The sequence below is a fragment of the Schistocerca piceifrons genome, chromosome 3 (genome assembly GCF_021461385.2).
Source record: "Schistocerca piceifrons isolate TAMUIC-IGC-003096 chromosome 3, iqSchPice1.1, whole genome shotgun sequence".
Classification (NCBI taxonomy): domain Eukaryota; kingdom Metazoa; phylum Arthropoda; class Insecta; order Orthoptera; family Acrididae; genus Schistocerca; species Schistocerca piceifrons.
In genome coordinates this window covers 350,357,277-350,370,590 of record NC_060140.1, presented here as the reverse complement: position 1 = coordinate 350,370,590, position 13,314 = coordinate 350,357,277, and the positions used below count along the sequence as shown (strand labels likewise).

The 13,314-nt window shown below is 45.6% G+C and overlaps 1 protein-coding gene across 1 annotated transcript in view; it reads left to right on the top strand.

Annotated features, from left to right (window-relative positions):
- Positions 1-294: 294 nt before the first annotated feature.
- The window catches only part of LOC124789975 (aminopeptidase N-like), a 91,303-nt gene continuing 78,283 nt past the window's right edge, over positions 295-13,314 (top strand). The window contains exon 1 of the mRNA XM_047257515.1: positions 295-414. Within this exon, the coding sequence (XP_047113471.1) occupies positions 386-414 (29 nt within the window). The 5' untranslated portion in view covers positions 295-385. The remainder of the gene's footprint in view (positions 415-13,314) is intronic.

The following is a 13,314-nucleotide window of genomic DNA, read 5'->3' as shown; positions in this document are numbered from 1 at the left end:
GGTCAAGGATCAATATGGCTCCCCTTCACATTCGGTGTCTCGCAGAGCCCTTGCGATGAAATGTTGCCTCTGTCGTCAGAACGAAGGTGAATGCCAAAGGATAGATATTTCTAATTCAGTTGCTCCTCATAGTCCACTGTCAGGATAATGTACAGTGTCTCATTATGCTGCCTTGCAAGAGGTTGCTCTTCCTGATGGTAAAATTCTATTTTCACAGACCTTGGTGCAGGAGGTGGTTGCGAGCGTGACGAGCACTTTGGGCTATGTGGCACAGCCTGGTGATTCTCACGTCACGCGCGTCCTTCGCGGCATCGTATCATCCCTCGCCTGCTCTGCAAATCAGCCTGCGTGTACCGAGGCAGCCTACAGCCATTTCCAGCGCTACATGGCCAATCCGGATGATCCAGCCAACTGGTGAGCCTACAGTCTTTATCTACTCAGCGTGCAACACCGACGAGTCTCGTCAGTACGACTACATGTGACGTGCAACTTCTGCACTGTGTTGATCGTGCTGTATGGTACGGGTCTTGGACTGACGAGGTAGATATACAGGGTGATCAAAAATCAGTATAAATTTGAAGACTTAATAAACTACGGAATAATGTAGATAGAGAGGTAAAAATTGACACATATGCTTGGAATGACATGGGATTTTATTAGAACAAAAAAAAGTTCACAAAATGTCCGACAGTTGGCGCTGGACAGCAAAACTGCTACTGTGACGAGTGAGAGGTACGCCGATATGTTACGGAATCGCATCATCCCCAGCCTGGCTGATAAACACCTGCTGGAACGTACGATGTTTATGCAGGATGGCGCTCCACCCCATATTGCTAGACGCGTGAAAGATCCATTGCGCGCGTCGTTTGGTGATGATCGTGTGCTCAGCCGCTACTTTCGTCATGCTTGGCCTCCCAGGTCCCCAGACCTCAGTCCGTGCGATTATTGGCTTTGGGGTTACCTGAAGTCGCAAGTGTATCGTGATCGACTGACATCTCTAGGGATGCTGAAAGACAACATCCGACGCCAATGCCTCACCATAACTCCGGACATGCTTTACAGTGCTGTTCACAACATTATTCCTCGACTACAGCTATTGTTAACGAATGATCGTGGACATATAGAGAATTTCCTGTAAAGAACATCATCTTCGCTTTGTCTTACTTTGTTATGCTAATTATTGCTATTCTGATCAGATGAAGCGCCATCTGTCGGACATTTTTTGAACATTTGTATTTTGTTTTTGGTTCTAATAAAACCCCATGTCATTCCAAGCATGTGTGTCAATTTGTACCTCTATATCTACATTATTCCGTGGTTTATTCAGTTTTCAAATTTATACTGACTTCTTGATCACCCAGTACATTGTTGGCCACTAAAATTGCGAAACCATGAAGGTAGACTGCAACAAACAGCAAATTGGCGAGAGGTGTGCTGAATTCTTTGGTACACAGATGATTAACATTTCACTGCAACCATACAACATGGGTACAAGCAACGCATTCTGTGAGTTAGGAAAAATTACGCAGCTGGTTTTCTCAATCAAAAACCCCGCGTTTTAACGTTGTTTGTTTATGAGAAGATCGTTTCATGCCTCTTGTAAGAAGAAGAAACGTTTACCAACACATGTCAGAATTGTATTGTATTGCATTGTATGTTAACCAGGGGCCTAGAAACGACGGAGAGGCTCCGTCCCCGCCACAGCCGCAGTGGTCCACAACCCCACGACGACGACCGCAGTCCACTTCACCCCTCCGCCGTCTCACACCAAACCACTCTTTCTGGGTTATTGTTCGGTTTGGCCCCCGGTGGACCCCCCCAGGGAACGTCTCACACGAAAAGAGTGTAACCCCTATGTTTGCGTGGTAGAATAAATGGTGGTGTAAGCGTACGTGGAGAACTTGTCTGCGCAGCAATCGCCGACATAGTGTAGCTGAGGCGGATCAAGGGGAACCAGCCCGCATTCGCTGTGGCAGATGGAAAACCGCCTAAAAACCATCCACAGACTACCTGGCTCACCCGATCTCGACACAAGTCCGCCGGGCGGATTCGTGCTGAGGACCAGGCGCTCCTTCCCAATCCAGAAAGCCTTGCATTTCCAGCACGGCTAACCGGGCGGTCCATGTCAGAATTACATGAAGTATATTAAATGTATTCGCAGTTGCGAGTATGGACTACCATGAGTTGCAGAATGGAATGACGACAATGAAAATTTGTGCCACACCAGGACACAAACCTGCATTCTGGATTTCCCTCTTATCACGGGTGCTACCTTACCATTTTGCTATCCGAGCACGAGTCACCGCCAGACCCAATCTACCATATGTCGTCAACCATGTATCTAAAACCTGTACAGGTACGTACATTATGTATATCCCCGTCCAGGCGAGATATTCTACTTAAAAGTCGCTTCTCCGGTGTCAGCGGGTAAATACGATATTGCAGAGACACGCATACATGTCAGAAAGAACACTGCATCGTAATTCAGAATAATGCAGGCACTGCAACACCGTACATGTCAGAAATCGACTGGGGCCTCTGCTGCTTATAGTTGCGCGATATTTTTGCTCGCGTTCGTCGAGATCTCAGCAAGCTGAGATCGATGGGTTCAGGATCTGAACAGCCCCACACAAATAGCGCCTGAGGATCAAACATATTGTTCGTTCACACGTGCGGGATCTTACAGGCAAGTCACATACCTCGAGTCAAGAAATGGGCTTGTTGGCAACAGGCCACGTATCCTCACGGATAGGACTACGACGTCTGGACCACAAAGGACATCAGCATGACGACCATAAGTGCAGCTTCCACTGACGCGATAGGAGAGATATGTGTGCCAACATCTTGTGCTAATTGTAAAATGTAAGGTTTCACGAACGGAAATGTCACAGTTAATAAAATATACGGGCTATTATGCCATGGTCTAATGGATATCACATTGAAAACCAACATTTCGTCCCCGTCTGCGGAGGACAGTTTCAAGGGGAATCGGAGCTTCTTCGAGTATCCGATTCACCCACTGGCTCGCTACTGACTGCAGCAAAATTCCTTTTTTTGCGTGAAAGGCTACACAGAGAGGCCACAGAGATTGTTAAATGCCCCAGAAATTTCAGTAGGAAGGAGAAGGGCGTGAAACTGAATGAGATGCGGATCCCGATGCTGAGTAAGATGTGTACTAGTCTTCCACATTTGGGTGACAGCAACCGACAACGGCCAACTGCTCTCGGATGTTCAAAGCGGGGCCAACAGCACCTTGCAGTGGGTGGTCACAGCACGTGACACCACATATCTTATGTGTGCCAGCGGCTGTCTCTGGCGGGGAGCGAATTACTATTTCAGACGAGTTTAATAATTTTCTTAACTGCATGTTTAAATACATACAAGCTCTCTATAACACACGACAAAGTTAAGTCCGTTGGTAGGTACCTTTTCATTGACATATTGATTTCTCACAAGCACTGCATGGAGCTGAGCAACCGTGATGTACAGTGAGGTGGCAAAAGTCATGGGATACCTCCTAATGTCGTGTCGGACGAATTGTGCCCGGCTTAGTGCATCAGCTAGACATGGCATGGACTCAACAAGTCGCTGGAAGTACCCTGCAGAAATAATTAGACATGTTGCCTCTATAGCCGTCCATAGCTACGGAAATTTTGGCAGTGCAGGATTTTGTCCACGAACTGACCTCTCGATTATGTACCCAAATCATTCTCTCGAATTCTCAACAATGTACTTTAAAAATGGTTCAAATGGCTCTGAGCACTATGGGACTTAACTTCTGAGGTCATCAGTCCCCTAGAACTTAGAACTACTTAAACCTAACTAACCTAAGGACATCACACACATCCATGCCCGAGGCAGGATTCGAACCTGCGGCCGTAGCGGGTGCGCGGTTCCAGACTTAGCACCTAGAACCGCTCGGCCACCTTGGACGGCAATGTACTTTAAACCAGTCGCGAACAATTTTGGCCCAGTGACGCACTGTCATCCGTAAAATTTCCACCGTTGTTTGGAAACAAGACGTCAATGAATAGCTGCAAATGGTCTCCAAGAAGCTGAACATCCACAGGACCTAGTCAATTCCAGGTAAACACAGCCCACACTGTAATGGATCCACCAACAGCTTGCGCAATGCCTTGTTGACAACTTGTTGACAACTTGTGTCCATGACTACGTGGGGTCTGCGCCACACTCGCACCCTACCAGCAGGTCCTGCCAACTGAAATCGGGACTCATCAGACCAGCCACCGTTTTCCAGTCGTCTACGGTCTAATCGATATGGTCAGGAGAGGCTGTCGTGCTGTTAACAAAGGCACTCGCGTCAGTCGTCCATTGCCACAGCTCATTAACGTCAAATTTCGCTGCACTGTCCTGATGGATACGTTCATCGTCCGTCCCACATTGACGTCTGCGGTTATTTCACGCGGTGTTGCTTATGTGTTAGCACTGACAACTCTACTCAAACGCCGCTGCTCTCGGTCGTTAAGTGAAGGCCGTCGGCCACTGCATTGTCCGTGGTGAGTGGTAATGCCTGAAATGTGGTACTCTCGGCACACTCCTGACACTATGGATCGCGGAATAGTGAATTCCCTAACGATTTCCGAAACTGAACTGTGTCTAGCTCCAAATCCATTCCGCCTTCAAAGTCTGTTAATTCCCATCGTGCGGCCAAAATCACGCCGGAAACCTTCTCACGTGAATCGCCTGAGTAGAAATGACAGCTCCTCCAATGCACTGCCATTTTACACGATGTGTACGCTGTATTACCATCATCTGTATATGTGCATATCGCTGCCCGACGATGTTTGTCACATCAGTGTATGGTGGGCAGTGTGGCTGGTGTGACATCACAAGCTCGTTGGGGGACCTGCATTTCTCGTGGGCACCGATTCAAAGTATGTCATGTCACACCAGTTCGCGGAAGCACGCGTAAACAGAATTTTGTTGCTGTCAGTAGCGGACCATGGTATGAATCTGACACACAAAGAAACTACGATCGCCATTAAAAATGTCCTCTGCAAAAGGGAACGAGGCGTTGGGTTGTAATATGACATCCATTCGACCACAGCACAATAGTCCAGAATATTTTATTAATTATAATTATTAAATCCAACAGTGGTGCGCCCAACCATAACACCGGATACAGAAATCACACAAATTTGTCTTTATGGACGAGTAAATGTCCTACACACGCCATCACGAGGGACGTATACCAAACTGGAGGCTCTGAAGAAAACAGACGTTGCCAGATTGCATTTGTCATTGCCATAAAACTCGAGCATCTGGCAAGATGGTTTGGGATGCCATTGGATGCGTAACACACAGCTGGTAATTTGGACAGCGGCCTTTTTCATTTCTTACGTTACATCTCTGGTTGTCAGCTATTTTTGAGACCTTTGTGACGTTACCATTCAACAATATAAGACAAGAGTGTATGTTGCCCTTGCTGCCCTGACCTAACTCGATACAGGGGGTGTTCGACTGTTGAGAACTTCTTGTTATGGGCTACCAAAGTACTGCCACACCACAAGTCGTCAGCAACTATGATTGATGACCTCTGAGAGTTGAAGCTGTATGGAGAGACATTCCCGTATCTGCCATCCAAGCTCAGTTCGACTCGGTGCCCAGTTGTGTTAGAGACATTGTTGCTGGCACTCACAAATTTAATCATGTAATCTTTGCGGTGTTGCGGTTTTAAGGCCCAGCAGTGTATGAGGGGATATGCACATTTCGTTCGCTACTATAAGTGCCGTTATCATTTATTGGCCCATTTTAATCCCTTACATAATTTATTACACTCGATATACGTGGACCTGCTGAAAAGTAATGTCTCCGAACTTTTATGTGAAAACTCATAAAACTTTTCAAATAAAACAAACTTGATTAACAAGGAGTCAATTCTAATACCTGCAATGTAATATTTATTTGCTTGTATCTTGATATTTCTGCTCAACAAGCTTGCGTGTTTCGGCTTACAATGCCATTTTCAAGTGAACATGTGCGTTTTCGGAATAATGAACTTTATTTGCATCGTACTTATGATCAATGACGCATTTTTGTAGATTACAGTTCTACTTACGTCTAGGCGGAGTTGACGATCATATGGCATCCAAGGGCCAGTCGTAAGATCTCCGTTACGAAATATGATTATAATCACGTAGCTGTTATAATACGACATTCTTCATGATAATAATTGTTTGATACCTATTTGACAGTTGGGATCCATTGATGCTATATGTTTACAGATTTTTTTATCTTTGGGAGTCACGGATAGTGTGTTTGTCGTATAGATTTTATACGGTTAAAATATTTTAGTATATTTGTTATCTGTGATTTCATATGTTTATCCTTTCTCGTAGTCAAAAATTTCAATAAAATTTTCCAAGTAGAGATTGTGTTTCAGGTAAGTTTGTTCACAGAGCAAGTCATTCGGAAAACGTTTCGTGTGATTGTATATCCTCAGTTCTTCTATGCACTTGAAAATGACACTGTAACCCGAAACAGGCAAGCTTTTTGTGTAGAAATATTTAGATACAAACAAATAAATATTACATTGCAGCTACTGGAATTGACTTCTTGTACGCTGTATTTCGATTTAGTTCATGCTGAAGACCCAACTGACAAAAAACTTCATTAACATTCTACGTTTTTATTCTTCGTCTCTGTATAGTTATTTCTCAATATAGTCACTATGGCGACAAACACATTATTCCCAACGAGTCAATTTGTTGATACCGTCACCGTAGAATATTTGACTTCGTTGACGGAGCCACAACCCAAACTCTGCTTGCGACATTTCATCACTATCAAAGTGAAGTCCTCGGAGGTGTTCTTTAAACGTTGGAAACAGATGGAAATCGGATGGGCCCAAAGCAGGACTGTATGCAGAATGACCGATGACAGTGAGCCCAAGGCGTAGGATTGTTACAGGTGTCGCAGCGGTCGTGTCGGGTTTGGAATTGTTATGCTGAAGGAGAAGGTGCTTCATGTGTGGACAAACTCTTCGCATTCGTGCTTTCAGTTTTCTGAGGTTTCTCATGCACCGACAGAGTTACGTTGGACACTACAGTATTACATGCCCTCTAGCGGCGAGGGTTGCATCTTGCAGCAGCGAAGCGGGAAAGTTGACCGATTAATACCCATGATTTGTTGTACCTCAACCGATAGTGAGGACAGAATAAAAAATTTGGAGACATTACTTTTCAGCACCCCGGAGTAGAACAAGTCAAATACGGAAGAGAGAGAGAGAGAGAGAGAGACAGAGAGGTAAAACACAGGCAATAACAATTTCAATTTACAAATTACCATTACAACTAACAAGTAATAAACAACACAGTTAATACAGTACAAATTAGAAATGATTTGAACTCCAGTCTCTTATAATTGTTCGATAATTATTTTACTGAGCAAAATCAATGTTCCATTCAATATGATTTAGCTTTATTTATGAAGGTAGTTTTATTTTGCTGCTGTTTTAAACGAATATTCGGGTTATTGAATGATTTGGCTATTTTATGTGGGACATATTTCTGATACAATACTGTCTTAGAGTGAGACATGTGGATATTACAGGTGTTTTTCGTGTTACGGTTATTGATGATTTATTTTGCCGTAGTTCCCCAGCTCTAATCTGAAAACAGCAGGAAACATAAAGGCTGGACGGGCTCATTTTCAGCTGAAATGAAATATAATGTATTTGATTCAAGTGTCTTTAAGCTACAAACAGTTTTCACAGCTTTAACTGCATCAAAATATGTTTTTGTTGGGGTTGTGTTTCCCCATAATATTAATACATACCGATGAAAAGAATGTAGGTATGCATCATATGGAAGGTGGACAAATATGACAGATCAAAAACAAAACACGTTACCGTGCCTAATACGGTGTAAGAAAATCGCTGGCCTTCAAAACAGTTTTTGGTCGTTTCGGAATGGATAAATACCAGTCTTGGACGGTTTTTCAACGGAATCGTATACCATTCTTCCTGTTAAATAGTGGCGAGTTCAGATAATGTTGATAGAGATGGGTAGTGATTACGTTCTCTTATTTCCAAAGCAGACCGAAACCTGATGACTGTGGTGGCCAGGGAAGATATGACACTTCATCATCGTGCTCACAAAACCAGTCCTAAATGATGCGAACTTGGCGAACAGGAGGCCTGTTGTCTCGGAACACAGCGTTACCATTGGGGAACACACATTGTACCTTCAGATGGATTTGATCAGCCAAAATGATTACGTAATCGAAACTTCCTGGCAGATTAAAACTGTGTGCCGGACCGGGACTCGAACTCAGGACCTTTGCCTTTAGCGCGTAATTTTTTTTTTTTTAAGCTCATTTTGCTCGTTTTCGTTCGTTGTATCTGGTCGGCGCGGACGTTGCAAGACACCCGTTTCAATTCGTCGTTGATCCATTAACTCAGTTTTTTTTATTACAGAGGGCAGCTAATCCTCTGACCGAACACGCTGAGTTACCGTGCCGGCAGCCAACTGAGCTACCCAAGCACGACTCATGCCCCGTCCTTACAGTTGTACTTCGGCCAGTACCTCGGTTCCTACTCCCAGACTTTACAGAAGTTCTCCTGCGAACCTTGCAGAACTAGCACTCCTGAAAGAAAGGATATAGCGGAGACATGGCTTATCCTCAGCCTGGGGGATGTTTCCAGAATGAGATTTTCACTCTGCACCGAGTGTGCGCTGATATCCTTTATTTCAGGAGTGCTAGTTCTGCAAGGTTCGCAGGAGAACTTCTGTAAAGTTTGGAAGGTAGGAGACGAGGTACTCACAGAAGTAAAGCTGTGAGGACGGGGCATGAGTCATGCTTGGGTAGCTCAGTTGGTAGACCACTTGCCTGCGAAAGGCAAAGGTCCCGAATTCGAGTCTCGGTCTGGTGCACAGTTTTAATCTGCCAGGAAGTTTCATATCAGCGCACACTCTGCTGTCGAGTGAAAATCTCATCCTGATTACGTAATCCTTGGCCATAATGCGATCTTGCAGAGTAATCATTGGGCCATGGAATACGAAGATATGATTGCCCACATCATCACCGAACCTTTGCTTTGGCATACTTGAGACACAGGTTGGAAACAGTGTGTAACAAAACTCATCCGGCCAAATGATAGTTTCCACTGCTCCATAGCCCAGGTTTCATAATTTCGGCGCCAAATTTTCCTGTTACAGTCATTTGCATCACTGGTGACTGGTTTTGGACTTCCAGCTCACACTGCAGTTCCCTGCTTGTGGAGCTATCTTCGTATTGTTTTGGTGCTGACCGGATTCGCCAGTGTATCATTCATTTCTCCAGTGACTTTTGCAGCTATCGTCCTCTTCTTTTTCGTCACAATCCTCTTTAATGACTGTTTTGTCACGATTACTCGACACACACTTTCGTCTGCATTGTGACTTTCTTTCTTTTGCTTGCGCCTGTTTCCTGCAATGACGCAGGGTCGGCAAGGTTAAACGGATTTGGCAGGGTTAATTGAAGGGGTGGCCGGATGCCCTTCCTGCCGCCATCCCATACCCCCCAGGTCGGAATTAGTGTACCCCAACTGTCTGTGACTAGTGTAATCCATCAAATAGTGCGAATGTGTTCAGATGTCTGCGAGCCGTGTAACTGAGGCGGGGCGTGGGGACCAGCCCGGTATTCATCTAGTGGGATGTGGAAAACCGCCTAAAAACCATATCCAGGCTGGCCAGCACACCGGCCTCCTTCATTAAGCCGCCGGACGGATTCGATCCGGGGCCGGCGTGCCTACCCGAGTCCAGGAAGCATCGCATTAGTGCACTCGGCTAACCTGGTGGGTCTTTCGACTTCATTGTGACTAAATGGATCATATTTTCCTGCTTTCCCTGTATGTGGTATAAATCTTCAACACAGTGCCTCATGAAAGAACAAACATCTCGGCTACCTTGGTTAGGGATGCATCCACGATACGAGCACCAACAGTTTGCCTACTTTCGAATTCGTGTAGTTGCGTCATAATGCATACACAAGTACACAGAACACTGTTCTGACCATGGCTGAAACTTGCAGTGTGATGCCGTTGATGGTCAAATACAACAGCGCAGCCCTCGGGCTTGGCTAGTATCTGCATTTACAGTTGAGTATGCATTTATTGCGGTGTTGCCATATTTTTTCCAACTGTTGTATGCACTAGGAGCGTAGAAAGTTTTTGAAAGATATAATCTAGCACTTTTCACATGACAGCCCTACTTTACATAGCTTTTTCAGCAATATTCCTAGGACATAACTTTCAGTAACTAACTTCAGTAGTGTATTTCCATGACTCGGTATTGTGTCACATCTTAGCAGACGCAGGGAAAAGTGGAAATTCGTAGAATGCAGGATTAAACGGCCGTGTTTCCATTAATGCTGAAATTTGAGTATGCATGGCCATTAGGCAGAGAATTATGCCTTGGACCACAGGCTAATGCCCATAGAAGAAATATGAGCAATAACAGTGATTTTCCTTTATTTTATCTAATTTTGTTCAGACCAGCTGTTAACCATGTTGGTAACGATGAAGAGTATATTGAAGAAAGAAGTGGGATACTGAAGGACTGAAGAATGACGAGATCCGTTTGAAGATTTTGAAGGCTATAGATATGGCGACAATGAATACTACTGTAGGCAGCTCAGCAGAAGAGGAATGGACGTCTCTAAGAGGGGAGCTGGACATACAAATATAGGTTCGAGGAAGGTAAGAGCGGAGAAACCTTGGGTAAAAGGGGAAATTCAACTGATCAAGAAAGAAGAGAGTATAAAAAAGTTCAGAAAAAAGCAGGGATGTAGCAATATAAGCCATTTAGGAATGAAATAAATAGAAAGTGCAGGGAAGCCAAGTCGAAATGGCTACAGGAAAATGTGAAGAAATCGAAAAAGAAATGATCGTGGGAAGGACAGCCTGAGCATACAGAAAAGACAAAGTAACTTTCCGTAAAATAAAAAGCAAGGACGTCAACATTAAGAGTGCAATAGGCATTCCACTGTTAAACGCAGATGAGAGACTGGATAGGTGGAAAGAGTACAAGTGAAGGCCTCTACAAGGGCGAGGTCTTGTCTCATAACGCAATGAATAAGAAACGGAATTCGATGTGGAAGACATAAGGTATTCAGTGTTAGAGTTTAGAGCTTTGGAAGACTTGCAGTCAAATAAGGGAGAAAGCAAAAAAAATTCTTAAATCATTGGGGCAGTTGCAGTCAAATGACTATTCACGTTGGTGTTTAGGACATATTAGAAGGGAAACTCACCATCAGATTTCCGAAAAAGTAGCATCCACCAATCCTGAAGGTAGAAAGGGCATATAATTGCGAGAAGTGTCGCACAATCAGCTTAGCGTTACATGCATCAAAGTACACTCCTGGAAATGGAAAAAAGAACACATTGACACCGGTGTGTCAGACCCACCATACTTGCTCCGGACACTGCGAGAGGGCTGTACAAGCAATGATCACACGCACGGCACAGCGGACACACCAGGAACCGCGGTGTTGGCCGTCGAATGGCGCTAGCTGCGCAGCATTTGTGCACCGCCGCCGTCAGTGTCAGCCAGTTTGCCGTGGCATACGGAGCTCCATCGCAGTCTTTAACACTGGTAGCATGCCGCGACAGCGTGGACGTGAACCGTATGTGCAGTTGACGGACTTTGAGCGAGGGCGGATAGTGGGCATGCGGGAGGCCGGGTGGACGTACTGCCGAATTGCTCAACACGTGGGGCGTGAGGTCTCCACAGTACATCGATGTTGTCGCCAGTGGTTGGCGGAAGGTGCACGTGCCCGTCGACCTGGGACCGGACCGCAGCGACGCACGGATGCACGCCAAGGCCGTAGGATCCTACGCAGTGCCGTAGGGGACCGCACCGCCACTTCCCAGCACATTAGGGACACTGTTGCTCCTGGGGTATCGACGAGGACCATTCGCAACCGTCTCCATGAAGCTGGGCTACGGTCCCGCACACCGTTAGGCCGTCTTCCGCTCACGCCCCAACATCGTGCAGCCCGCCTCCAGTGGTGTCGCGACAGGCGTGAATGGAGGGACGAGTGGAGACGTGTCGTCTTCAGCGATGAGAGTCGCTTCTGCCTTGGTGCCAATGATGGTCGTATGCGTGTTTGGCGCCGTGCAGGTGAGCGCCACAATCAGGACTGCATACGACCGAGGCACACAGGGCCAACACCCGGCATCATGGTGTGGGGAGCGATCTCCTACACTGGCCGTACACCACTGGTGATCGTCGAGGGGACACTGAATAGTGCACGGTACATCCAAACCGTCATCGAACCCATCGTTCTACCATTCCTAGACCGGCAAGGGAACTTGCTGTTCCAACAGGACAATGCACGTCCGCATGTATCCCGTGCCACCCAACGTGCTCTAGAAGGTGTAAGTCAACTACCCTGGCCAGCAAGGTCTCCGGATCCGTCCCCCATTGAGCATGTTTGGGACTGGATGAAGCGTCGTCTCACGCGGTCTGCACGTCCAGCACGAACGCTGGTCCAACTGAGGCGCCAGGTGGAAATGGCATGGCAAGCCGTTCCACAGGACTACATCCAGCATCTCTACGATCGTCTCCATGGGAGAATAGCAGCCTGCATTGCTGCGAAAGGTGGATATACACTGTACTAGTGCCGACATTGTGCATGCTCTGTTGCCTGTGTCTATGTGCCTGTGGTTCTGTCAGTGTGATCATGTGATGCATCTGACCCCAGGAATGTGTCAATAAAGTTTCCCCTTCCTGGGACAATGAATTCACGGTGTTCTTATTTCAGTTTCCAGGAGTGTAGTTGACAAAAATAATGTACTGAAGAATGGCAAAGAAAATCGAGAAGCTGTTAGATGACGATCATTTTCGCTTTAGGGTTGGTACAGGCACCAGAGAGGCAATTCTGATGTGATGATAAAGGAAGCAAGATGCATTATTCTTGTCAACTACTTTAATGCATGTAACGCTAAGCTGATTGTGCGACACTTCTTGCAATTATATGCCCTTTCTACCTTCAGGATTGTGTGGATGATAATTTTTCGGAAGTCTGATGGTGAGTTTCCCCTCTAATATGTCCTAAACACCAACTTGAATAGTCATTTGGCTGCAAATTCCCCAATGACTTTAGAAATTCCGATGGAATGTAATCTTTGCCTTCTGCCTTATTTGACTGTAAGTCTTCCAAAGCTCTAAACATAATAAAAAACAAGAGGGATCTGTAGTGTGTATTTTTGTAATGTTCGCTCTGCAAAAACGATTTGACTGCTTCAGACTTCCACGAGCACCTACATTGAAAGAAATTTGTGGCTGAAAAAAGTTTTTATCGAATATAGAG